The following is a 27554-nucleotide window of genomic DNA, read 5'->3' on the forward strand; positions in this document are numbered from 1 at the left end:
CACATCCCAGCAGTGCTCCCGTGCTGATGGAGACCATGAAGGAGATGTTTTTGCCAATCTGGACTGACTGGGGTACATTGTATTCATAAGAATACAGAACATTACAGCATAGTACAGGTCCTTCAGCCCACAATGTTGTGATGACTTTTTAATCTACGGTAAGATCAAGCTTACCCTTCCCTCCTACATTGACCTCCATTTGTCTATCATCCATGTGCACAACCAAATGAAATAACCACATTCCTCCGGACCAAGGTGCACCCACAAAACATTTATCACACACAGCACATAAAACAAAATATTACCATAAATAAGTTAATAAAACTTAATTCAGAATGTGTGTACACGCAGCACAGGTAAACGGTAAACAGCTTGTTGTCCTAGGGATGGAACCTCAGTGGTGACAGGGTATTCATTAATCTCACGGGCTGAGGGAAGAAGCTGTTACCCAGTAGGGCAGTTCTAGTCCTGACGCTCCTGTACCTTCTTCCTGATGGTGAGATTGTGGGGTGGGTGTTAGGGATCCTCAACATTGCTTTGGGACCTTCGTCTGCAACATGATCCTGGTAAATGTCACAAATAATGGGGAGGGAGACCCGGTGATCCTCTTGGTGTTTTTTACTATCTTCTGTAGGGTCTTGCAGCTTCCAGACAGGACCTTCCATTTTATAAGCCCATGAGACTATGAGATGTAGGAACAGAATTCGGCTGTTTGGCTCATCGAGTCTGCTCCACCATTTCACCAAGGCTGACATTTCCTCCTCAGCCCGTCTCCTTCCTTCTCCCCGTATCCCTTCATGTCCTGACTAAAAAGAATCTATCAACCTCTGACTTCAATATTCCTAATGACTTGGCCTCCACAGCCCTCTGTAGCTACAAATTCCACAGACTCACCACTCTCTGGCTAAAGAAATTCCTCATCTCCATTCTAAATGGACATACTTCTATTCTGAGGCTAAGTCCCCAGACCCCTACACCATAGGAAACATCCTCTCCACATCCAGTCTATCAAGTGGGTTTAATGGATGTCTGTGATAAAGAATCCATTAATAACACAGGGATGATCGGCATGATAATGCATTTCTCATTGCAACTGTCTGGAATTATGAGTGACTGGTCCATTTAGAAGTTCTTCTTTGCAGATGTGCATCTGGACGTTGAGAGAACATGCAAGGTCATTTTCTATCCTCCAAGTAGCATACCATATGACTTTAAACCCATTTGTAGGAATTGGAAGACACACAAGGCTACTTATGTGTACATCTGCAGCAAACGATCTGCTGGAGGAACTCAGCAGGTCAAGCAACATCTTGTGTGTGACGGAGGAAGAAATTATTGATGCTTGGAGTTGAAACCCTGCATCAGAATTGGAGTCAAACATTGACAGTTCTTTGATTAATTCAGCTCAGCACCGTGAGCCAAAACAAAACACACAAAATGCTGGTTCGGCAACATCTAGAGTGAGGAATACAGTCGACATCTTGGGCTGAGGCTGTTCATCGGCAATGGAAAGCAAGGGGGGAAAAGCCAAATAAGAAGGTGGGGGAAGGGAAGGAGTACAGGCTGGCGGGTGATAAAAGTGAGACCAGGTGAGGGGGGGGGGGCCTGGGGAGAGAAATGAATTAAGTAGCTGGGAGGTGATAGGGAAGAGATAAAGAGCTGAAGAAGGAATCCGATAGGAGAAGAGAGTGGACCATGGGAGAAAGAGGAGGAGGGAAATGAGGAAGGTGATCGGCAAGTGAGAAGGGGTATGAGGGAACACAGAATGGGAATTAGAGAAAGAGTAAAGGGGATGGGGGGGAATCATAGATCGTTATAGAAATCAACGTCCTGCCATTAGGTTGGAGGCGACCCAGACGGAATATGAGATGCTACGCCTCCAACTCATGATGAAAGTAGAGAAAGCCATGGACTGACAGGTCAGAATGAGGATGACACGTCGAATTGAATTGGTGGCCACCAGGTAATCGGTAAGATGGAGCGAAGGTGCCCGATGAATCGGTGTCCTGACTGTAGGGAAGGCCGCACCGGGACTGGCACAAAACACTGCAGGGACTCAGCAAGGAGCACTTTCTCAGGCGACCGTCACCCAGGAAGGTCCTTTTTCCAACTGTCTTCTACAATGCCTGCCCCAAATTCGGATTTTATTTTTGTTATTTTCGTGTTTGAATTTCCCTTATTTTTTCCTTTGCTATAACGAGAGCGGTTTGAAGCACACGCATTTGCCGGAGACTTAACGGGGTAACGGGCGATTTGATCAGGCAAGAGAGGTAGGGGAGATTAGAGATGCGCCAGGTTGTGCGGGAGGTCCCGTTGTTGTGGCGTTCGTCGATCGGTGATGGGCTCGGGGGTGGATGGCGGTCGGAGTCACCGGGAGCGGGACCAGGGAAAGAGGGAGAGGGAGCGATCCCGGGGCACGGAGAGGGAGCGATCCCGGGACAGGGAGAGGGAGCGGTCCCGGGACGGGGAGAGGGAGCGATCCCGGGGCACGGAGAGGGAGCGATCCCGGGACAGGGAGAGGGAGCGATCCCGGGACGGGAAGAGGGAGCGATCCCGGGGCACGGAGAGGGAGCGATCCCGGGACAGGGAGAGGGAGCGATCCCGGGACGGGAAGAGGGAGCGGTCCCGGGACGGGGAGAGGGAGCGGTCCCGGGACGGGGAGAGGGAGCGGTCCCGGGACGGGGAGAGGGAAAGGTCCCGGGACGGGGAGAGGGAAAGGTCCCGGGACGGGGAGAGGGAAAGGTCCCGGGACGGGGAGAGGGAAAGGTCCCGGGACGGGGAGAGGGAGCGGTCCCGGGACGGGGAGAGGGAAAGGTCCCGGGACGGGGAGAGGGAGCGGTCCCGGGACGGGGAGAGGGAAAGGTCCCGCGACAGAGAGAAGGAGCGGTCCCGGGACGGGGATCGGAAGGGGGTCCGGCGCCGGAGGGGGAGCAGGAGCGACAGCCGCAGCCCGGGCCGAAGGCGATCGAGATGCGAGCGCGGGTCCAGGCCGAGCAGATCCCGCCGCCGGCGCTCGTCCTCTGGCTCCCGTTCCCGGTCTCCACGCTCCGACCGCTCGGCCTCCTCCTCCTCTTCTTCTTCTTCCTCTTCCTCCAACCACTCGGGCATTTCGAGCCATACCAGCCGCTTGCTGAGCCTCCAGGAGAAGCTGAAGGAGAAAGCGGAGAAGAAACGGCAGCGAGAACTGGCCAAGGCCATGGAGACCCCCGAGGAGAAGCGAGCCCGCCGGCTAGCCAGAAAGGAGGCCAAAGAGAGAAAGAAGAGGGAGAAGATGGGCTGGAGCGAGGAGTACATGGGCTACACGAACGCTGACAATCCCTTTGGAGACAACAACCTACTTGGGACCTTCATCTGGCAAAAGGTTAGATATTGTCAGATAGTTTTTATTGAACGTTTATAAAATTGGTGGTTTTGTGGTGAATGAGGAATGTTGTCTAAGGTTACAAGATAGTCATCCTTTTCTCCCATGCAACACACATAAAATTCTAGAGGAACTCAACAGGCCAGGCAGCGTCTGTGGAAAAGAGTAAACAGTCGACGTTTCAGGCCGAGACGCTTCATCAACCTTTCTCCCATGGTTCACTCTCCACTGTTAACGGATTCCTTCGCCAGCCCTTTGCCTTTTCCGTCTATCACCTCCCGGCTTCTTACTTCATTCCCCCTTCCATCCACCGACCAGGCTTCACCATCACCTCCTTCCCCCACCTCACCTTATTCTGGCATCTTCCCCCCTCCCTTCCAGCCCTGATGAAGGGTCTCATCCTGAAACATTGACTGTTTGTTTCCATAGATGCTGCCTGAATTCCTCCAGCATTTTGTGTGTGTTGCTCTGGACTTCCAGCATCTCTAGAGTTTCTCGTGTTTATACACAGGATATGAGTAAGTAGGAAAGTGGACAAATGAACGAGTAAACTCTTCTCAGGTTTCCAGCAAGGTACAGGTATCGATTATAACCAATGTTTCGATGATAAACTCCACCATCTTCATCCTGGCTGGAAGCGCGTAGAGAGTTTATTTATCATATACATTGGAAAAGCCCGAGATCTGTTTTTGAACAAAAGAATGTCATATGCCAAGTGTTAGGTAAGTTAAACCAGAGTAGGACTTGTACAGTAAGTGTTCTAGGAGTTTGGTAGAACAGGGAGACAAGTACAGCATTTCCTGAAAGTGGCAGCACAGATAAACGGTACTGAAAATGCAATTTGGAATGTTTACCTACGTCACATGGATTCACTGAGCAGAAAAGTTAAGGAGTCATGTTGCATTTGTGTACGACATCCGTTGGAAACATTTGGAGAATTATGTACAGTTTTAGTCACCACACTCTGGGAAGAAAATGATTAAGCCAGAGCAGAGAAAAGGGTGGAGGAATGTAAAACTAGGGGCGGCACGGTCGCATCGTGCTATTACAGCACCAGTTACCCGGTTCAATTCCTGCTGCTTGCTGCCTGTACGTTCTCCGCCTGGGTGTCCTCACGGTGCTCCAATTTCCTCCCACTTTCCAAAGACGTACAAGTGAGTAGGTAAATTGGACACGAGCCTATTGGGCGACACAGGCTCATTTGGCCAGAAGGGCCTGTTATTGTGCTGTATCCATAAGTAAATAAATCAATAAATAGATCGGTGTGAGGTGGTCAGGAAAAGATTTAAAAGGCACTTAGTCATAGAACACTACAGCACAGAAACAGGCCCTTCAGCCTATCTAATCTGTGCTGAACTATTAATCTGCCTCGTCCTATTGAGCTACACCTGGACCAAAGCCCTCCGTACCCCTCCCATCCATGTACCTACCCAAACTTCTCTTAAATGTTGAAATCAAATCTGCATCCACCACTTCCGCTGGTAGCTCATTCCACACTCTCTCCACCCTCTCTTTCTGTGTGTTGCTTGAATTTCCAGCATCTGCAGATTTCCTTGTATCTCAGTGGAAAATGCCTGCTTGCATTTACCCTATATATACTCTTCATAATTTTGTATACCTCTATCAAATCTCCCCTCATTTGCCAATGGTCCTGGAAGTAAAGCCCTAATCTATTGAACTTTTACCTAGAACTCAGGGAATTGTAACTTAGAGCATTTTTTTTTTTGTCTTGCACTGTACTGCTGCCGCAAAACAACACAATTTATTGAGGGACAAGTTTTTCCTGCATATCTGTTGATGGGAATATGCAATGAGCTGCTGGAAGAAGGTGGACAATATTTAAAAAAGCAAATTTGGATCGATGAATACATAGGAGAGATTTAGGGGATGTGGGTGGACGGGATTCGCCTGGAAAGGTGTATTGGGTGAGGTTTGCCCAAAAGGTCTGTATGACTTCATGACTCCTCAGAAACTCTGGTCCTGACCTGGGCTATTTTTTTTCACTTCTGGTTGCCGTGATATCAGAAGGAAATGAAAGCATTAGGGAATGTCGAGGAAAAATAGAGTTTCTGAGAAGGTTTCCTGGATGAGAGACCAAAGTTCCGAGGATAGATTACAGAGTCTGCAGTTGCTTTTGGAGAGGAGAAAGCTATGTGGTGATCCAATAGCATTTAGTTGTTAGTGGCAGCTTATCCCCATTACCTCCCGCGGCTATGATAACCTTGAAAAGCCAAATACAGGCCTACTAGCACTTATTAACCCATACATCTTTAAAATGTGAGAGGGACCTGGAGGAAACCTGCAAAGTCATAGTAAGGACGGAGTGGCAGGAAATGAACCCAGATCACTGGCACTACAAAACATTATGCCAGTCCCACCCACATATAATCATGGCACAGGAGAGAAACAGTTAGCACAGCAGTATTACAGTGTCAGTGAGCTGAGTTAAGTCTCACTGCTATCTGTGAGGAGTTTGTATGTTTCCTCTGGGAGCTCTCGTTTCCTCCCACATTCCAAAGACGTGTGGGTTAGTAGGTTAATTGGTCACATGGGTGTACAGTGTAAGGGTATAACATCTTTTTTAATTGTTTGTTTTCTTGCATTATAGGCACTAGAGAAAAAAGGCATCAGTCATCTCACTGAAAAAGATTTGAAGGACAGAAACAAGAGAATTCAAGAGGACAACCGTTTGGAACTGCAGAAGGTATGGGCTAATATCTTAGTTTTCTACAAACCTTTCATTCTGCTGTCTTTAACCTTAATGTTCCTGAAGTTTCTGCAAATCTGATTTTGGTGCATTTCCGCATCTTCCTTCCAAACTGACCGGGTCAATTGGCACTCAGGAGGAGAAGTCAAAACCCTTTCTTGTTTGAAGTGTCTTTTGAACTGGGGAAAAAAATTCGGTGTAAAGTTTCTTGTGTTTTCAGAACATAGCTTGGCTCAATGGGCACCCTGTTGGCAGTGATTTCTTCACTTTCTGAAGGATGACTTGCTTTCTATTGAGGACCATTAGGTAATAGCTACAAAGTTTAATTTCATTTATTTGGGGATAGAGTGTTTGTTCTACATTTAAATAAATGTTAATTCTATTAGCTCAACATTTCATTTATTTTTAAGGAAATATTTGGAAGTTATGCTGTTGATGACTGATAATTATTTCAGAATCAGATTTAATATCACTGGCATAGCAATGCTGCAGTGAATTGGACAAATATCTTTGATTCCACTCCACATTGGAGCAGAAATTGTGGTATAGAGTGATTCTAAATCAACCATTTTCAAGATTACAAATTTCAGTCAAAACTTGTGGAATGATTGTATTTTTATGGACCTGTCATTGACTCTTACACAGCTGCTTATAGATGGGAATTGCAAGAAGAAATGTGTGGATAGCTCAAATCTACCCAAATGTTTCTGTTATTTAAATATGAAGCGTGGCTGGATATTGGGAATATCCAGATTAACCCTCAAACTTTCCGAATCAGAATAACGTTTTTATATCACTGGTATATGTCATGAATCCAACGTTTGGAAGTTTTAAGCGCCATTCCAGATCGAAAAGGTCAGTGTGTCGCGGCCCGGGGTGAGGACGGGCTGGTTCAGTTCGCTGCCACAAAAAAAAGAAACCCCAAGAAAAAGCATTAAAAAGACTGTCAAATACCCAATGTGCAGAGAAATAATAAACAAATCACGCAAACAATTAGTGTTCTGAACTAAAGTTCACAAAGACAGTCCAGTGTATCTGAGAAACAGGACTGAAGAAACTGGAAATGTGGTTTAAAGGAGATCAAAAAGCTGTTGTCAAATGAAGAACCTGAGCTGAGGATTAAGCGTTGATCCACATTAATCAGACAAACAGATTGGCTTTATGTACATTGAAACAGAGTGAAATGCATTGTTTGCCTAACACAGTACAAGGATTGTTCTGGGGAAGCCCCCAAGTGTCACTACACTTCTGGTGCCAGCGTAGCATGCCCACAACTCAGCCTACCTCCCCGTCTTTGGAGTGTAGGAGGAACTGGAGCACCTGGAGGAAACCCATGCAGTGACAAGCTTCTTACATACAGCTGGGGAAATTGAAACCCAATCACTGGTGCTGTAAAGTGATTGCTCTACTATGCATATGTGCATTGTGTTGTTGCATTTCAGGTGTGGAGACAATATCCAGTGGCAGGAACGTAGCAAGACTCAGATCTGCCGTTTCCTGTTGGTCACGGTAGGCATTGTAATACACAGATTCTTGTAACTTGTGGTGTCTCAACTCCAGTAGTTGTCCCAGTTAAACATTCTGGACAAGGTGTCTGATTTGGTGGCTTCATTGCAAACTAAGATGATTCTCACTCTGACTTCATCAAATAAGAACATTGTGCGATCATGTGGATCTCCTCTGGGTGCTCTGGTTTCTTCCCACAGTCCGAAGGCGTACCAGTTAGTAGTTTAATTGGTCATTGCAAATTGTCCTGTGATCTCCTAGGGTGAAACTGGGGGGGTTGCTGGGTGGTGCGGCTCGAAGGGCCGGAAGGGTCTGTTCTGCGATGTATCTCTAAGTAAATAAGTAGATACCACTTAATAAGTTTTTTTAAAAAGGTGCCACGGTAGCGTAGCAGTTAGTGTGTTGCTGTTACCACTTGGGGCATCAGAGTTCAATCCTGGTGTCTTTGATAAAAGGTCTTTCCATCCATCCCGTGGAATGCGTGTGTTTCGTCCAGGCACTCTGGTTTTTCGCACAGTACAAAGACCTTCAGGTTAATTGGTCATTGTAAATTGTCCTGCATTAAGCTAGGGTTAAACAGGTGGGTTGTTGGGTAGAGTGGCTCAAGTTAACCTATTTTACGTCACGTGTTGGTGATAATAAACCTGATTCTGATTTATTGGGCCCGAGGGGCCTATTCCACCCTGTGTCTCTGAATAAATAAAAAATAAATAAAGAAGTTAAAGATACCATGAGGTTCGAGAGAAAGCTATGTTGCCAAGAGTGGAAAATACAAAAGTTGGGAAAAATTCTGATTTTGGCAAAGGTGGACCAAGAAATTAGGAAGAGAAGGAAAGTAATATATGTAATCTTCATTATTTTAAGACTATATGATATAGGAGCTGAGTTAGGCCATTTGGCTCATTGCTCATTGTAAATTGCCCTGTGATTAGGCTAGGGTTAAATAGGTGGGTTGCTGGGTGTGGCTTGTTGGGCCAGAGGGGCCTGTTCTGTGCTCTAACTCTAAATAATTAAATAGCAAAAGTAGAGGATAATTTTATAAAACTTGGCTGTGGTTTCTGCTTATTGTAATTAAAGTCATAATTAACCTTTTAATTGTTTGACAACCTATTTTTATCCATGTTCCTTTTATTTAATCCTAAGTATGACAAGGTATTGTGTGGGCACGTGGCCAAGTGGTTAAGGCGTTCGTCTAGTGATCTCAAGGTCGCTAGTTCGAGCCTCAGCTGTGGCAGTGTGTTTGTGTCCTTGAGCAAGGCACTTAACCACACATTGCTCTAGCGTCTGTGCAAGGAGTGGCGCCCCACACAGACTTCCAGTCTGCGCCTTGTAAGGCATGAAAATGCCCGACTCAGGCCCCTCATGGTCTGAGTCGACGTTCCCCTCCCCCATGACAAAAACTGAGACTGACTTACACTTGATACATTATGGGAACATTTCTCAATTTTGTTCATCACCTACTCATCATAAAAAAACCAGGCTTTTACATGGTTGGTTAAGGTATCGGGATACTGACATATTGTCATCGGATCTGAGGTAGATTTTTGTAAGTGGAAGAGGAGAAATTAAGTTTATTGATCAGCAGTCTGGTTCTGGGTACAAACTCAACACCGACAGATTAGGTTTTTGATAAATGAGTTTTATCAGTGAACGTTTTATAGATCTTAATCTTGTTGACAAAATATTGATTATATGTATTGTTTAATTTTTAGTTAAACATTTTAATAAATTAGTATCAGTTTTGTGCGAGCAGTTCCAGTGGAAGATAACATTGAGGGGAAGTGCAAGGGGGTAGACTGATGCATGAACAGTGTTTAAGCTTGCCCCATTGAATCCAAAATGACTAAGAATTTTATTGAAAAATCAAGCAATATCCTTTAATTGAAAATTAAACATAGAACATCACAACATGGTACAGGCCTTTAGCCCACAATGTTGTGCAAAATATTAACCTACTCTAAGATCAATCTAACCCTTCCCTTCCTACATAGCCCTCCATTTTTCTATCATCCATGTGCTTATCTACAGTTTCTTCGATATCCCTAATGTATCTGCCTCTACCACTTCCCTGACAGTACATTCCACATACCACTCTCTGTGTTTAAAAAAGAACCTCTGATATTCCCCCTATATTTTTTTCTAATCCCCTGAATGTTATGCCCCCTCCTATTAGTTTTATTTATCGCATGTTGACCGAAACATTGCAACATACAGTGAACTCACTTTGAAAATGTGCTGGGGGCTGCCCAGAAGTATCTTATTCTTATTGAGATGCAGCGCCGAACAGACCCTTCTGGCCCTTTGAGCCGCAAAGCCCAGCTATCCCCCGATTTAAACCGAGCCTAGTCACAGGACAACTTAAATGACCGATTAACCAACCAACCAGTACACTATTGGACTGTGGGACGAAACTGGAGCACCCGGAGGAAACCCATGCAGTCATGGGGAGAACATACAAGCTCTTTCCAGGCAGCGCGGGAATTGAACTTAGGTTGTCTGCACTGTGAAGCATTGTGCTAACCACCACACTACCGTGCCACCCCACACTTGCAGCGCCAACACAGCACACCGATGAAAATTGGGATCTGTAAATACAGAAGGCCAAATGATTAAACAGAGCTTGTGCTTAATTGTTTGCTTTTGTTGTTCACTTTACTCGAAGCTCTCATTTTGCTCTCCAGGTGAAGCAGCTTCGTCTGGAACGGGAGCGGGAGAAAAGTCTGCGGGAACAGGAGTTGGAGATGTTGCAGCGGGAAAAAGAAGCAGAACACTTCAAGACCTGGGCAGAACAAGAAGATTATTTCCACTTACAGCAAGCCAAACTGAGGTAAACTGGAATAGAGAAGCCAAGCTTCCAAATGATTTAAAACATAGCCACTCGTGTGCTTGATGTTTGGTAGAAGTACTGTTCTGCAATCTTAAACACTTAGTGGCCACTCTAGTAGGTGCCTCCTGTACTTAATAAAATGGCTACTGAGTGTATGTTTGTGGTCTTCTGCTTCTGTAGCCCATCCACTTCAAGGTTCAATGTGTCGTGTGTTCAGAGATGCTCTTCTGCACACCACTGTTGTAACGTGTGATTATTTGACTTACTGTCACCTTCCTGTCAGCTTGAACCAGTCTGGCTATTCTCCTCTGGTCTCTCTCATTAACAAGATGATCTCGCCTACAGAACAGCTGCTCACTGGGTGTATTCTATTCAGTTTTTTTTTGCACCATTCACGGTAAACTCTAGAGACTGTTGTGCATGAGAATCTAATAAGATCAGCAGTTTCTGAGATACTCAAACTACCCTGTCTGGCACCAACAATCATTCCACAGTCAAAGTCACTTAGATCCCATTTCTTCCCCATTCGGATGTTTAATGTGAAAAACAGGTGAAGCTCTGGACCATGTCTGCATGGTCAAGGTTGTTGTTGTGTCACCGCTCAGCTTGATTTTCAATCTCCCTCCTATGTTCTGATTCAGTGCCATCTTTGATTTGATCAATGACATTGATGTCATCAGCAAACTTGAATATGGCATTGGAGCTGTGCTTAGTTATTAAGTATTAAGCGAGTAGGGCAGGGGGCGAGGGATACAACCTTGTGGTGCACCTGTGCTGATGGAGATTGTGGGGGATTGTGTTTTTATCAGTCCGAACTGACTGGGGTTTGTAAGTGAGGAAATCCAGGGTCCAATTGTACAAGGAGGTATTGAGGCCAAGGTCTTGGAGCTTATTAATTAATTTTAAGAGATGATGATATTGTGTGCTGATGTGTAGTTGATAAAGAGCATCCTGATGGATGCATCTTTGCTCTCCAGATATTCCAGGATCGAGTGAAGAGCCAGTGAGATGGCATATGCTGTGGACCTTTTGCTCCGGTAGGCAAACTGGAGCGGATCTAAGTCTCCTGTCAGGCAGGAGCTGATGTGTTTCATCACCAGCTTCTCAAAACACTTCATCACTGTGGATGTGTGTGCTACTAGGAGATAGTCATTGTGGCAGGTCACAACATTCCTCTTGGGAACTGGTATAATTGAAGCCTGCTTGGAGCAGCTGGGTCCACACACTGCTGAAGCGAGAGGTTAAAGATCTCAGTGAACACATCAGCCAGTTGATCAGCACAGGTCTTTAGTGTGTGGCCAGGTACCCTGGTCAGGTAAGGTTGCTTTCTGTGGATTCACCCTCCTGAAGGCAGCCCGCACGTCAGCTTCGGAGACTGAGATCATAGGGCCATTTTGGAGATGGTTCATCTGATGGCCAAAGCAAGAACAGAAGGCATTGAGCTCATACAGAAGCAAAGCCCTGCTGTTTCCCATGTCGCTTGATTCAACTTTATAAGGCGTGATAGTGTTCAAGCCCTGCCACAACTGTCAGGCATTCAAGTTTGGTCCGGAATTTCCACTTCACTCACAAGGTGGCTTTCCAGAGATCATACCTGCAACTCTTGTAGTTTTCTTAGTCACACTCTTAGTCTGATTAAGAATCTGGTGTTTTCTGATTTCTGCCAAAACACATGTTCACTGAACTGGCTCCATGGCCGTGGACTCACTTTCAGCATCTCTGCATTCATGTTCTGTGTGTTACTTCTTTATCTTCTTGTTTGCAAGATTTATTCATTTTTTCTCACATTGTCTGTTTGACGACCTTTGTTGTATGCTGTTGTTCATTCTATTGTGTTTCTCTGTTTTGTGATGGCTGCAAGCAGACAAACCTCAAGACTGTATCTGATGTACATAAATAATGTACATTCAACAAAAGGGATATAAAGGAGATTAAGCACTGTTTGAACACAAGATTTGTTTTATTTTTTCCTATTACAGGAGTTGTTATAACAATATTTAACTGGAATTGTACTTTTATTTTGTGTATAATACAAATATTACTTTGGTTTGGTTATCAGGAGCCCAAAAGGATTCATTTTGCAACAGGGAGCTAGAAGTTTGTTTGCAAGTTTGCTGCTGTATCATTTTTTTAATCTTATTATTATGAGCCTCAGGATCCACCCCATCTGGTTCAGGAACAGTTATTATCCCTCAGCCATCAGTCTCTTTAACCAGACGGAATGACTTCACTCACTACATCACTGAACTGTCTCCCACAAACTATGGACTCACTTTCGAGGACTCTTTATCTCATGTTCTCGATACTTCTTGGTTATTTACAGTGTATATATATATATATGTGTCTGTGTGGCTAAGGTGCCTAAGACTTTTACACAGTACAGGTTGACCTTCACTAATCTGACTACCTGTAATCCGGTTCCTTCAATAATCCGGCACTGATTATGTTTAATGTGATCCTTCTGTAATTCGGTATTTTCACTAATCCCGGCACTCCTCAGGTCCCAGTGGTGCCGGATTAGTGAAGGTCGACCTGTACTATATTTGTCAACGTGGAGCAGAGAGCGAATTTGTAAATCTGGCGGGAGCAAAGGATGTTGGGAATGCCGAGGGTGGAGTGGCGTGGCAGAGTTATGGGGCATGTGGCAGAGAAGGAGTGCGAGGGTGGGGCTGGTGTGGGTGTAGACACACCCAGCCCTGAAACACCAGGCAAGGTCATTTGATTCCAAACAATTAGTTATAGATTGTCTCTCTGGTGCTTCCTGCTCGCTCCCCTCTCTCTTCCCCTTTTCCCACCCATGATTCCCCTCTCCCTACCCCCTTCCCACTGTCGGTACACAATAGAGACCATTATCATCACTCACATATGTAACGAATTTTTTTTTGCGGCAGCAGTACAGTGCAATACATAAAATTACTACACTATTGTGCAAAAGTCTTAGACACCCTAGCAATGTATATGTGTCTAAGGCTTTTGCACAGTTCTGTATTTATTTGTTTTCTTTTTGTACTTGCACAGTTTGGTGTCTGGTGCACACTAGTTTGGCCATCCTGTTTTATCTGGTCTTTCATTGATTGTATTGTGTTTCTTGTATTTACTGTGAATCCCCACAAGAAAATTAATCCGAGGTTTGTAAATGGTCCCATATATGTACTTTGATAATGAATTTATTTTGACCTTTAAACTATATTTCAGCTATAATCTCATCTTCCCATCACACTTGTGGGCTGGAAAGTGTTTGAGATTGAGCGTGCATTATGTTGATTCAATGAGAAAATGACTTTCAATGTATTCCTTTTGTTTTAGATCAAAGATCCGTATTATGGGAGGTCGAGCGAAGCCGATAGACCTTCTTGCTAAATACATCAGTGCAGAAGATGATGACCTAGCTGTAGAAATGCATGAACCATACACATTCCTAAATGGGCTGACTGCTTCAGACTTGGAAGACCTCCTTGAGGATATCAGAGTATGTCACTCAGTTAATACACCGTAATTTTTAATTATCTTAGTAATGTTTTAACACCTGTCCATATTAGCTCAGTTGTATTAAATTACTGAAGGGCTACTGCCACCTTCCTGGGTATCTGTGGGGGTGAGTAATAAATACTGATTTTAAAAATGGCATTCTTGTCCTCAAAGTCAAGTTTTTTTGTCATGTGCACTTGAGTCAGAGTGAGGAAGACAAATGCATTGTTAGCATTCATTTCAAGAGGACTAGATTATAAAAGCAAGCGTGTAATGCTGAGGTTTTACAATGCATTAACCAGGCCATGTTTGGGGTATTGTGAGTAGATTTGGACCTTTTACCTAAGAAAGGATGTGCTGGCATTGGAGAGGGTCCAGAGGAGGTCACAGGAATGAAAGGGTTAAAGTATGAGGAGCGTTTGATGGCTCTGGCCCTGTACTCGCTGGAACTCAGAAGGGGAGGGGAGGGATTTCATTGAAATCTATTGAATAGTGAATGGCTGAAATAGTGCGGACATGGAGAGGTTATTTCCTCTAGTGGGAGAGTCTAGGTCCAGAGGGCACGGCCTCAAGATATAAGGACGTTCTTTTAGAACAGAGATGAGGAGGAATTTCTTTAGCTGGGAGTGGTGAATCTGTGGAATTCATTGCCACAGATAGCTGTGGAGGCCAAGTCATTGGGTATACTTAAAGCAGAGGTTGATAGGTTCTTGATTAGTCAGGGCGTCAAAGGTTTTAGAGGGAAAGCAGGAGAATGGGGTAATAAATCGGCCATGGGTGAATGGCATAATTCTGCTCTTGTATCTGATAGTTACTTTACATTTTAACACCAGTAGGCATTTGTGTGAGCAGCAAAGGCAACAAAATAATTTGAACAACTGGTTCACAATTTGGCACATAATGTAGTAATAGGTTCTTTTAATTATAACAATACCTTAGCATCTGCTGTAATTTCACAAATTTTTTGATTTACAAGTATTCAAATTATGCCCAGATGCTCTAGAAAATATTAATGAAAGGAGCAAAAAGTTTTTGAATCATTTAATTTGAATTAACCTTGTTCAAATGAAATAGATTCTAATTATCTTAGTATTTCTATCCCACCAGCAATCTAGAAATTAGAAGATAACTTTGAATTCTTAGATAACTAAGTCTACTATGTCCTGATGAAGGGTCTCAGCCCAAAACGTTGACTGTTATTCCCGTCCATGGATACTGCCTGACCTGCTGAGTTCTCGCAGCATTTTGTGTGTGTTACTCTGGATTTCCAGCATCTGCAGAATCTCTTGTGTTTGTGATAGATAACATTAGTTGTGTTGTTAACACCTTAAAACCTTATGAATTCTAGCACCAACAAGAATTCAGTGAAAAAGTTAAATTTTTCCCCATTTATCAGCTTCTAGTGTCAAGATTTGACAAGAATAGCTTGTTTCTTATAAACTTAAAATGTTTTATTTGTGACTAAATGATCCTCATTTTTTTAAAAGAGAAAGAAAACGTAGTTCTGCGTTAGAACCACCAGGAGTCAGTGTTGTGCTAAATTGGAAATTCCACAGAGTTCATGTTCACGGTTTGGAGTACCATACACACTAAGGAAAAATAGGAGGAAATTTTTAGGAATTTAAAACTGAGATTAATTTAGAAATGTTTGGAAGAAATGGAGAGAAACAAAGTACGTGGAATTCATGAAAGGAGAAAGAAAATGAAAAAGATTTTAAGTATAACACTACAGTTGTAGAGTAGGTTCAATCTTGCCTGCATTGTGTGTACTTATTCCACAAATGGAACAGGCAAAATTGCTCTTACCAGAAATGAAAGCCCAAAAATCATTGGAATGGGGAAAAAGATGGAAGAATTGACCCTGAAAGCTGTCAGAAGTGAAAAGAGAGCAGAATTGGGTGAGAGGCTGGAAAATTGCTGCAGGAAGGAAGTTATTGGACAGAAGGGGTTTAAAAATATTGGAAAATATGAAGGAAGGTGCTGAATGGGTTAATATCATAGTTAACAGGTTACTTTGTCCAGTGGGGATGAACCCAGCATTACTAAAAGAAACTAGTGTGGGGGCAAACAGAATCTCATAACGCAGCCTTTCATTTGCCCTTAAAATGGGGCGATACAGTAGCGTAGCGGTTAGATGCTTTTACAGCTCGGGCTGTTGGAGTTTGGAGTTCAATACAGGTGTCCTCTTTTAAAAAAAAAGTTTGTACATTCTTACTCGTGTGTGTATGGGTTTCTTCCAGGCACTCCGGTTTCCTTCCACAGTCCAAAGACATATGGATTAGTAGGTTAATAGGTCATTGTAAATTATCCTGTGATTCGACAAGGATTAAATAGGTGGGTCGCTAGGTGCTGCAGCTCGGTCGGCCAGAAGGGCCGGTTCTGTGCTCTATCTCCAAATAAGAATTAAAGTGAAATGCACAACTTCTGTTCACTATTTTTTCTGTGGAAACTTGTTAAGTTATGGTTAATATTCACACTGAACTGATATCATACGTGAGATATTACCAGAGCCTTTCTTAAGGCATCCTGATCATACTGTATGTTGAAGATGCAGGTTCTCCAGAGAACCATTTGCTATACTCATTAGAGACTCATTAGTCTTGATCTCCTCAAGGTCAGGTTTTAAGGTGCAGTTTTACTCTTGCTGCTCTTGATTACCTAATGAGTTGCTGAGCTATTTAAATTAGGAAGACTCTCAATCTACCCCAGCTTCAAGGTTGGAAGAAGAGTGAAAGGGAGGAGACTGGTTTGGTGGTTCCTGTTGGAAGTTGCTGAAGGTTTTCAAAGTAGATTCTAGTTGCCTCCCTTTTGAGCTAAGGTACCGGTGACCCCGGTTTCCATCCAGGGGGTCAGTGTGGACATGGTGGAGGATTACAAATACCTGGGGATACGAATTGACAATAAACTGGACTGGTCAAAGAACACGGAGGTTGTCTTCAAGAAGGGTCTGAACCGTCTCTATTTCCTGAGGAGACTGAGGTCCTTTAACATCTGCCGAACGCTGCTGAGGATGTTCTACGAGTCTGTGGTGGCCAGTGCGATCATGTTTGCTGTTGTGTGCTGGGTCAGCAGGCTGAGGGTAGCAGATACCAACATAATGAACAAACTCATTTGTAAGGCCAGTGAAGTTGTGGGGATGGAACTGGACTCTCTAACGGTGGTGTCTGAAAAGAGGATGCTGTCTAAGTTGCATGCCATCTTGGTCAATGTCTCCCATCCACTACATAATGTACTGGTTGGGCACAGAAGTACATTCGGCCAGAGACTCATTTCACCGAGATGCAACACACAGCGTCATAGGAAGTCATTCCTGCCTGTGGCCATCAAACTTTACAACTCCTCCCTTGGAGGGTCAGACACCCTGAGCCAATAGGCTGGTCCTGGACTTATTTCCTGGCATAATTTACATATTACTGTTTAATTATTTATGGTTTTATTACTATTTAATTATTTATGGTGCAACTGTAGCGAAAACCAATTTCCCTCGGGATCAATAAAGTATGACTATGACTATGAGACTCCCCATCAAATTAATTTTAGTTGATGTTGTTTAGTTATTGTTAATCCTCTGGATCTGAATTATTGATGTCTTTTGAACTGGTGACATTGGCGCCACTGTAGGGTAGCGATTAGCATAAGACTAAAACGGTTCGGGACATTCTGGAGTTCAGTTCCAGCTCTGTGTAAGGAATGTATATGTTCTCCCCATGAACAGCATGTGTTTCCTCTGGGTGCTCTGGTTTTCTCCCCCACAGTCCAAAGATGTACTGGATGGTAGGTTAATTGGTCATTGTAAATTGTAATGTGGAAGCTCATTCAGTGGTTTGATGAGTGAAATAGAAGACACTGATTATGAATAAGCATGTTATTTATTTATTTACAAACTGTAAAAGATTTGACCAAACATTTAAGTTCCCTTAAATTACACAAACAACAAAATTAAAGACCATGAGACCGTAAGTCATAGGAGCCAAATTAGGCCATCTGGCCCATCGAGTCTGCTCTGCCATTCAATCATGGTTGATCCTTTTTTTTTCCCTCCTCCTCAACCCTAGTTCCCGGCCTTCTCCCCGTAACCTTTGATGCCATGTCCAATAAAGAACCTATCAATCTCTGTCTTAAGTAAACCCCACAACCTGGTCTCCACAGCTGCACATGGCTACAAATTCCACAAATTTACCACCCTTTGGCTAAAGAAATTTCCCCCCATCCCTGTGTTAATGGATGTCCCTCTATCCTGAGACCGTGCCCACTTGTCCTCGACTCTCCCACCAGGGGAAGCATCCTTTCCACATCTACTCTGTCTTAGGCCTTTCAAGATTTGAAAGGTTTCAATGAGATCTCCCCTCATCCTTCTGAATTCCAGTGAGTACAAACCCAGAACCATCAAACGTTCCTCGTATGATAACCCTTTCATTCCTGGAATCATCCTTGTGAATCTCCTCTGGACCCTCTCCAATGCCAACACATCTTTTCTAAGAGGCATCGGCTCTGTGTAATGCGTCTGTTAAGGTTTCCTTTTAAGTTAGTCCTGACGAAGGGTCTCGGCCTGAAACGTCAACTGCACCTCTTCCCACAGATGCTGCCTGGCCTGCTGCGTTCACCAGCAACTTTGATGTGTGTTGCAAGGTTTCCTTTTTGTTTTTTTTTCTCTTACTGTACCATTCAAATGGCTGTGGTGTGCTCTTCGTGCTGGATGTTGGAGAACTGGGAGACCTAGGGTCTCCCGGGGAACTATATCTGTGTGAAATGCATCCGGCTGCAGCTTCTTGAAGACCATGTTAGGGACCTGGAGCAGCAACTGGATGACCTTCGGCTTGTACGGGAGAGTGAAGAGATAATTGATCAAAGTTACAGGGAGGTAGTCACCCTGAAGTTGCAGGAGGTGAGTAGCTGTGTGACTGTCAGGTGAAATGGAAATAGGCAGTTAGGGCAGAGCACCCCTGTGGCAATTCCCCTCAAAAACAAGTATACTGCTTTGAATACTTTCGTGGGGGATGACCTCCCACGGGAATGCCATGGCGACCGGGTTACAGGCACTAAGCATGGGTCTGTGGTGCAGAAGGGAAAGAGAAGAAGGGAGCGGTAGTGATATGGGACTCAATAGTGAGGGGAATAGACAGGAGATTCTGTGGACATGAACGGGACACCCGGATGGTATATGGCCTCCCAGGTGCCAGGGTCAGAACAGTGTTATGGTGAGAAGGCGGGGGAGTGGAACTAAATGGGAGAATGGATCAGCTCACGATAAAATGGCGAAGCAGACTCGATGGGCCGAATGGCCGACTTCTGCTCCTTTGTCTTATGGTCAGGGATGTCTCAGATCGTGTCCACAACATTTTGGAGAGGGAGGGGGAGCGGCCAGATATCTTGGTACATATTGGTACCAATGACATAGGAAGGAAAAGCAATGAGGTTCTGAAAAGAGTTTTTAGAGAGCTAGACCGAAAGCTGAGAAGCAGGACCTCCAGGTTAGACATTTCTGGATTGCTGCCTGTGCCACGCGCCAGTGAGGGCAGAATCAGGATGATCTGGCAGATAAATGTGTGGCTGAGAAGCCGGTGCAGGGGGCAGGGCTTCAGGTTCTTGGATCATTGGGATCTCTTCTGGGGGAGGTATGACCTATTCAAAAGTGACAGGATGCACCTGAACCCGAGGGGGAGCAATATTCTCGCGGGCAGGTTCGTTAGAGCTGTTGGTGAAGGTTTAAACGAATTTGGCAGGAGGGGTGGGAACTGGAGTGAAGCGACTCAGGATAGGGCAGATGGTAAAAAAGTAAGGATAGCATGCAGTTAGACTGTCAGGAAGAGCAGGCAGGTGATCGTTCAATATTCAGCAAACAGATACTTAACTAAGAGTGCGAGTGGGCCTTCTAAGTCTAGAGCATACTTTCTCAATGGTTATTCAGCACTAGCCCCCAGAGACAAAAGAAAAGAGGCCCTAACCTCCCACATGTGCCGTGGCACACAAGGCAACCGACGGGAAAGAGCTGCTGCGGGCCAGTCGATGACCGGCATGATGGAAGCAGCTTTTGACCAACAAGTAAACTAACCCCACATAACAATTATCCTGTGATTAGGGAAGTGTTACATAGCTGGGTTGCTGCAGGGCCTGTTCGTAAAACCAGTACTTAAGAGAAGTTTGGGAAATAGGTGGTAGAAATGCGTTTGTATTCTAAGATTTGCTAATATAGATAGTGCTAATGTTGACTGTATCCCTTTGTGGTTTTGTTACCCTGGAACTACTAATTGGAATATCATTGTGTATGAATGTGTTGAGCAATTTCCCGTCGGTTACCGACAAGTCTCAGAGGGGAAAAGTATCTTAAGTAATTTTACTTAAAAACTACTTAAGTTAAGAAAAAACTTCAGTAAGTAATAGTTAAGTTGTTCAATCTTTAAGAGAAGTTTAGATAGGTACCTGAATGAGAAGGGTATGGTGGGCTATGGTCTTGTTGCGGGTGGATGGGACTAAGGAATTTAGATGGTTCGGTATGGACTAGATAGGCTGAAGAGCCTGTTTCTGTGCAGTAGTTTTCTAGGACTGTCGTTAAAAGCCCGATAGATTCTGCAGATGCTGAAGGTTCAGAGTAACACACACAAAATGCTAGAGGAACTCAGCAGCTCTAGTAGCATCTATGGAGAGGAATAGTTGACGTTTCGAGCTGAGGTCGTTTACTCCTCTGAAGATGCTGCCTGACCTGCTGAGTTCCTCCAGCTTCTTGTACCTAATTTTGTTTAGCTGCATACATGTGTGCAGTTGAATGACAATAACTGCCATAAGTGTAACTTTCCAGTGGCCAAACATCTTAATTCCAATTCCCATTCCTGTTCCAACATGTTGGTCCATGTCCTCTTGTGCCAAGATGAGGCCACCCTCAGGGTGGAGGAGCAACATTTTCTATTCCTTCTGGGTAGCCTCCAACCTAATGGCATGAATATCCATTTCTCCTTCTGGTAAAAAAAATGTTTTCCTTCTCCCTCCCCTCATCTTCTATTCCCCACTCTGGCCTCTTGCCTCTTCTCACGCAGCTATCACCTCCTCCTGTGTCCCCTCCTCTTACCACTCTCCTCTCCTATCAGATTCCTCTTTCCCTTTACTGCCTTCACCTATCACCTTCCAGCTATACTACTTCACCCTCCCTTCACCTTTTTATTCTGGTGTCTTCCCCTTCCTTCCCAGTCCTGAAGAACAGTTTCAGCCCGAAACATCAAAACGTATTCAATTCGATAGGTGCTGTCTGACCTGCAAAGTTTCTGCAGCATTTCGAGGATAGCATGGTAGTGCGGTGCTTAGCAGAACACTTTACAGTAACAACGACCTTGGTTCAATTCCCGTCACTGCCTGTAAGGAGTTTCTACGTTCTCCCCATGACTGCGTGGGGTTCCTCCAGGTGTTCTGGTTTCCTCCCACAGTCCAAAGATGTATTGGTTGGTAGGTTAATTTGTCATTGTAGTTTGTCCCATGATTAGGCTAGGGTTAAATCAGGGATTGTTAGGTGGCGCGGCTCAAAGTGTCTTTGCTCACTGTATCTCAATAAAAAATTTAAGAAGAATTTCCAGCCTGTTTAAACTTGAACTTCAAAATGTTACGATCTAGAAATACAAACATTAGTGTCTGTGTGTGCTCACATCATGAATAATTTGAAGATTCCTGTGACTCACTGTTTTTTACTTTGTACATAAGGTTTACATGGAACTGGAGCAAGGCAAGAATGCTGACTTCTGGAGAGATATGACGACTATTACTGAGGATGAAATCAGTAATCTGAAAAAACTGGAAGCTTCAGGAAAAGGGCCAGGTAATGGAAAACTACCGGACCTTTCAGTGGATTGGGGCAAACATAACTGAGGCGCACCGTACAGTACAACCCAGATCTCTCCATAGGGACTGAGTAAAGACTACAACTAAAGTAATATTGATTTAAGCAGTATTGATTACCCAAGATGATATTGCTACTGAAGATGATAAATTTTTAAATACTGCAGTATTGCCCTACAACCATCAGTCTCCTGAACTAGCATGGATAGCTTTATTCACCTCAACTCTGAATCTGATTCCACAACCGACAGACTCATTTCAAAAACTCTATAACTCACATTCTCGATATTTTCTTTTGCTCATTTTGTCTTCTTTTGGTAGTTAGTCTGTCTCTGTTTATGTGTAGTATTTCATACTTTTTATTGTATGTATTTATTTTCCTATGAATACTTACTGCCTGTTACAACGTTGCTGATTAGGTCAGCAATGAAGATCCTCCATCTCTGGTGATGTTCAGGGCTTCCTTCATCGTGTCAGTAGCTTCCTCTCAGTTTTCACTACGGTCAGTCATGCAAATCCTGGGTGGAGACTCAGGAATAACCTCACACTCAAATGTAGAAGGATTCTTCATTACTGTTTCCGTAGCAGTTTTGTTTGACTAGTCAGGGTTGTTAGCCCTGAGCTGGACCCCCGAAGCTGGAGGACCAGTAGACCACTCTTAGTCTGGCCTCTACCCTTTGACCTGTTTGGCATGGGTGACTTAACAAAGAGCCAAAGCATGAAGTCCTGACTCCAGCCAGCATAGCTCCCCAGGTCACTGACGCACACTAGCCTCCAAACCATGATGAAGTTCTGGTCCTCTTAGAGGTCGTATATGGTTAACAAATACGTGCTTTGATAATAAATTTACTTTGACTTTCACTAAGAAATGCTATACATTAATGAACTCTAGTGCCCATAATGGAGCTGACTGAGTTTACAACTTCCTGCAGCTTATTCCCTTCCCCCTCACCACCCCCATACCAGACAGTGATACAACACTGTAACAAGCCCTCCCTCCCAACAAGCCATTTAACCTTCCAAGCCATACATCTTTGGAATGTGGGAGGAAACCAGAGCAAATCCATGCAGTTATGGGGAGAACGTACAAGTTCTTTCCAGACAGTAGCAGGATTGAACCCTGCTCATTGGTGCTGTAATGGCATTGTGCTAGCCATTTTGCTACCGTGATGCCTCCAAAAAGAGATTTCTTTAACCCTAGTGACTGAGAATAGGGCACTACGGTAGTGTAGTGGTTAGTGTGATACGGTTACAGCTCGAGGCGTGGGAGTTCGGAGTTTAATTCCAATGTCCTCTGTAAGGAAGTTTAATGTTCTTCCCCATGACCTCGTGGGTTTCTTCTGGGTGCTCCAGTTTCCTCCGACAGTCCAAAGTTGTATCGGAATTGTCCTGTGATTAGGCTAAAGTTAAATCGGGGAGTTGCTAGGCAGCGCAGGTTCTTGGGCTGAAAGGGCCTGTTTCACGCTGAGTCTCTAAATGAAGATATAATATATCTCAGGCATCACTGATAAGTTCTGTTCCTATGTGCTCAGTAGTTAAAACCTCTCTGTGGCTCTTTGGAAATTACAAATTGTGTGTTCTATAGCTTATATTTTCACATGATACAAAACAGTTTGAATGACTCAATCACCTCCCACTCACCTTTGATTGTACCTTTGTCTTAATCTTTTTCGCTTTTAAGTTAGTGAAATATTTCTTTCCCATCACAAATGAGAGAAAATCTGCAGATGCTGAAAATCTGAGTGACACACACAAAATGCTGGAGGAACTCAGCAGGCCAGGCAGCATCTATGGAAAAGAGTACAGTCGACGTTTTGGGCTGAGACCCTTTGGCAGGACTGGAAGAAAAAAGCTGAGGAGCAGATTTAAAAGATGGGAGGGGAGACAGCAGCACAAGGTGATGGTTGAAACCTGAAGGAGGAAGGATGAACTAAAGAGCTGGGAAGTTGATTGGTGAACGAGATACAGGGCTGGAGAGGGGGGAGTCTGATAGAGGACAGAAGACCATGGAAGAAAGAAAAAGGGGGAGGAGCACCAGAAGGCGATGGGCGGACAAGGAGATGAGGTGAGAAGGAGAAAAGGGGATGGGAAATGGTGAAGGAGAATGGGGTGGGGGGCATTACTGGAAGTTTGAGAAATCGATGATCATCCCATCAGGCTGGAGGCCATCCAAACGGAATATGAGGTGTTGTTCCTCCAACCTAAGTGTGGCCTCATCACGACAGTGGAGGAGGCCATCGATGGACATAACGGAATGGGAAACATAGAAAATAGGTGCAGGAGTAGGCCATTTGGCCCTTCGAGCCTGCACCGCCATTTATTATGATCATGGCTGATCATCCAACTCAGAACCCTGCACCAGCCTTCCCTCCATACCCCCTGATCCCCATAGCCACAAGGGCCATATCTAACTCCCTCTTAAATATTGCCAATGAACTGGCCTCACCTGTTTCCTGTGGCAGAGAATTCCACAGATTCACCACTCTCTGTGTGAAGAAGTTTTTCCTAATCTCGGTCCTAAAAGGCTTCCCCTCTATCCTCAAACTGTGGCCCCTCGTTCTGGACTTCCCCAACATCGGGAACAATCTTCCTGCATCTAGCCTGTCCAATCCCTTTAGGATTTTATACGTTTCAATCAAATCCCTCCCTCAATCTTCTAAATTCCAACGAGTACAAGCCCAGTTCATCCAGTCTTTCTTCATATGAAAGTCCTGCCATCCCAGGAATCAATCTGGTGAACCTTCTTTGTACTCCCTCTATGGCAAGGATGTCTTTCCTCAGATTAGGGGACCAAAACTGCACACAATACTCCAGGTGTAGTCTCACCAAGGCCTTGTACAACTGCAGTAGTACCTCCCTGCTCCTGTACTCGAATCCTCTCGCTATAAATGCCAGCATACCATTTCCCTTTTTCACCGCCTGCTGTACCTGCATGCCCACTTTCAATGACTGGTGTATAATGACACCCAGGTCTCGTTGCACCTCCCCTTTTCCTAATCGGCCACCATTCAGATAATAATCTGTTTTCCTATTTTTGCCACCAAAGTGGATAACTTCACATTTATCCACATTAAATTGCATCTGCCATGAATTTGCCCACTCACCCAACCTATCCAAGTCACACTGCATCCTCTTAACATCCTCCTCACAGCTAACACTGCCACCCAGCTTCGTGTCATCCGCAAACTTGGAGATGCTGCATTTAATTCCCTCATCCAAGTCATAAATATATATTGTAAACAACTGGGGTCCCAGCACTGAGCCTTGCGGTACCCCACTAGTCACTGCCTGCCATTCTGAAAGGGTCCCGTTTATTCCCACTCTTTGCTTCCTGTCTGCTAACCAATTCTCTATCCACATCAATACCTTACCCCCAATACCGTGTGGTTTAAGTTTGCACACTAATCTCTTGTGTGGGACCTTGTCAAAAGCCTTTTGAAAATCCAAATATACCACATCCACTGGTTCTCCCCTATCCATTCTACTAGTTACATCCTCAAAAAATTCTATGAGATTCGTCAGACATGATTTTCCTTTCACAAATCCATGCTGACTTTGTCTGATGATTTCACCGCTTTCCAAATGTGCTGTTATCACATCTTTGATAACTGACTCCAGCAGTTTCCCCACCACTGACGTTAGGCTAACCGGTCTATAATTCCCCGGTTTCTCTCTCCCTCCTTTTTTAAAAAGTGGGGTTACATTAGCTACCCTCCAATCCTCAGGAACTAGTCCAGAATCTAACGAGTTTTGAAAAATCATCACTAATGCATCCACTATTTCTTGGGCTACTTCCTTAAGCACTCTGGGATGCAGACCATCTGGCCCTGGGGATTTATCTGCCTTTAATCCCTTCAATTTACCTAACACCACTTCCCTACTAACATGTATTTCGTTCAGTTCCTCCATCTCACTGGACCCTCTGTCCCCTACTATTTCTGAAAGATTATTTATGTCCTCCTTAGTGAAGACAGAACCAAAGTAATTATTCAATTGGTCTGCCATGTCCTTGCTCCCCATAATCAATTCACTTGTTTCTGTCTGTAGGGGACCTACATTTGTCTTTACCAGTCTTTTCCTTTCTACATATCTATAAAAGCTTTTACAGTCAGTTTTTATGTTCCCTGCCAGTTTTCTCTCATAATCTTTTTTCCCCTTCCTAATTAAGCCCTTTGTCCTCATCTGCTGAACTCTGAATTTCTCCCAGTCCTCAGGTGAGCCACTTTTTCTGGCTAATTTGTATGCTTCTTCTTTGGAATTGATACTATCCCTAATTTCTCTTGTCAGCCATGGATGCACTACCTTCCTTGATTTATTCTTTTCCCAAACTGGGATGAACAATTGTTGTAGTTCATCCATGCAATCTTTAAATGCTTGCCATTGCATATCCACTGTCAATCCTTTAAGTGTCATTTGCCAGTCTATCCTAGCTAATTCACGTCTCATACCTTCAAAGTTACCCCTCTTTAAGTTCAGAACCTTTGTTTCTGAATTAACTACGTCACTCTCCATCTTAATGAAGAATTCCACCATATTATGGTCACTCTTACCCAAGGGGCCTCTCACGACAAGATTGCTAATTAACCCTTCCTCACTGCTCAAAACCCAGTCCAGAATAGCCTGCTCTCTAGTTGGTTCCTCGACATGTTGGTTCAAGAAACCATCCTGCATACATTCCAAGAAATCCTCTTCCTCAGCACCTTTCCCAATTTGGTTCACCCAATCTACATGTAGATTGAAGTCACCCATTATAACTGCTGTTCGTTTATTGCAGACATTTCTAATTTCCTGTTTAATACCATCTCCGACCTCACTACTACTGTTAGGTGGCCTGTACACAACTCCCACCAGCGTTTCCTGCCCCTTAGTATTATGCAGCTCTACCCATATCGATTCCACATCTTCCCGGCTTATGTCCTTTCTTTCTATTGCGTTAATCTCGTCTTTAACCAGCAATGCCACCCCACCTCCTTTTCTTTCATGTCTATCCCTCCTGAATATTGAATATCCCTGAACGTTGAGCTCCCATCCTTGGTCACCCTGGAGCCATGTCTCTGTGATCCCAACTATATCATAATCATTAATAACAATCTGCACTTTCAATTCATCCACCTTGTTACGAATGCTCCTTGCATTGACACACAAAGCCTTCAGGTGCTCTTTTACAACTCTCTTAGCCCCTATACAATTATGTTGAAAAGTGGCCCTTTTTGATGCTTGCCCTGGATTTGTCGGCCTGCCACTTTTACTTTTCTCCTTACTACTTTTTGCTTCTACCCTCACTTTACACCCCTCTGTGTCTCTGCACAGAAGTGGAATTAAAATGGGTGGCCACTGGAAAATCCTACTTTTTCTGGCAGATGGAGTGTAGGTGCTCTGCGAAGCAGTCTCCCAATCTATATCAGGTTTCACCGATATATAGGAGGCCATGCCAGGAGCACCAGACACAGTATATGACCCCAACAGACTCACAGGTGAAGTGTTGCCTCACCTGGAAGGACTTTTTAGGGCCCTGAATGGGAGTGAGGGAGGAGGTGTAGGGGAAGGTGTAGCACTTGTTCAGATAAATGCCAGGAGGGAGATCAGTGAGGATGAGGAGGGACGAATGGATAAGGGAGTCACATAGGGAGCGATCCCTGCGGAAAGCAGAAAGTGGGGTGGGGGGGGAGATGTGTTTGCTGGTGGGATTCCATTGGATATGGTGGAAACTTTGGAGAATTATGTGCGGGAAGCAGAGGCTGGTGGAGTGGTGGGTAAGGACAAGAGGAACCCTATCCCTGGTAGGGTGGCAGGAAGATGGGGGCAGACGTACATGAAGTTCTTTCCTATTCTTATTTCAGTGAACTTTCAACAGAATGCCATCT

General features: G+C 44.3%; 1 protein-coding gene across 1 annotated transcript in view; it reads left to right on the forward strand.

Moving 5' to 3' along the window:
* The first annotated feature begins 2308 nt into the window (after positions 1 to 2308).
* cactin overlaps positions 2309 to 27554 on the forward strand; it is a 43860-nt gene continuing 18614 nt past the window's right edge. Inside the window, exons 1-5 of the mRNA XM_072244112.1 lie at positions 2309 to 3361; positions 5970 to 6065; positions 10256 to 10401; positions 13708 to 13870; positions 21556 to 21670. Of these exons, the coding sequence (XP_072100213.1) occupies positions 2339 to 3361; positions 5970 to 6065; positions 10256 to 10401; positions 13708 to 13870; positions 21556 to 21670 (1543 nt within the window). The 5' untranslated portion in view covers positions 2309 to 2338. The remainder of the gene's footprint in view (positions 3362 to 5969; positions 6066 to 10255; positions 10402 to 13707; positions 13871 to 21555; positions 21671 to 27554) is intronic.

The sequence above is a fragment of the Mobula birostris genome, chromosome 26 (assembly GCF_030028105.1).
Source record: "Mobula birostris isolate sMobBir1 chromosome 26, sMobBir1.hap1, whole genome shotgun sequence".
Taxonomy (NCBI): domain Eukaryota; kingdom Metazoa; phylum Chordata; class Chondrichthyes; order Myliobatiformes; family Myliobatidae; genus Mobula; species Mobula birostris.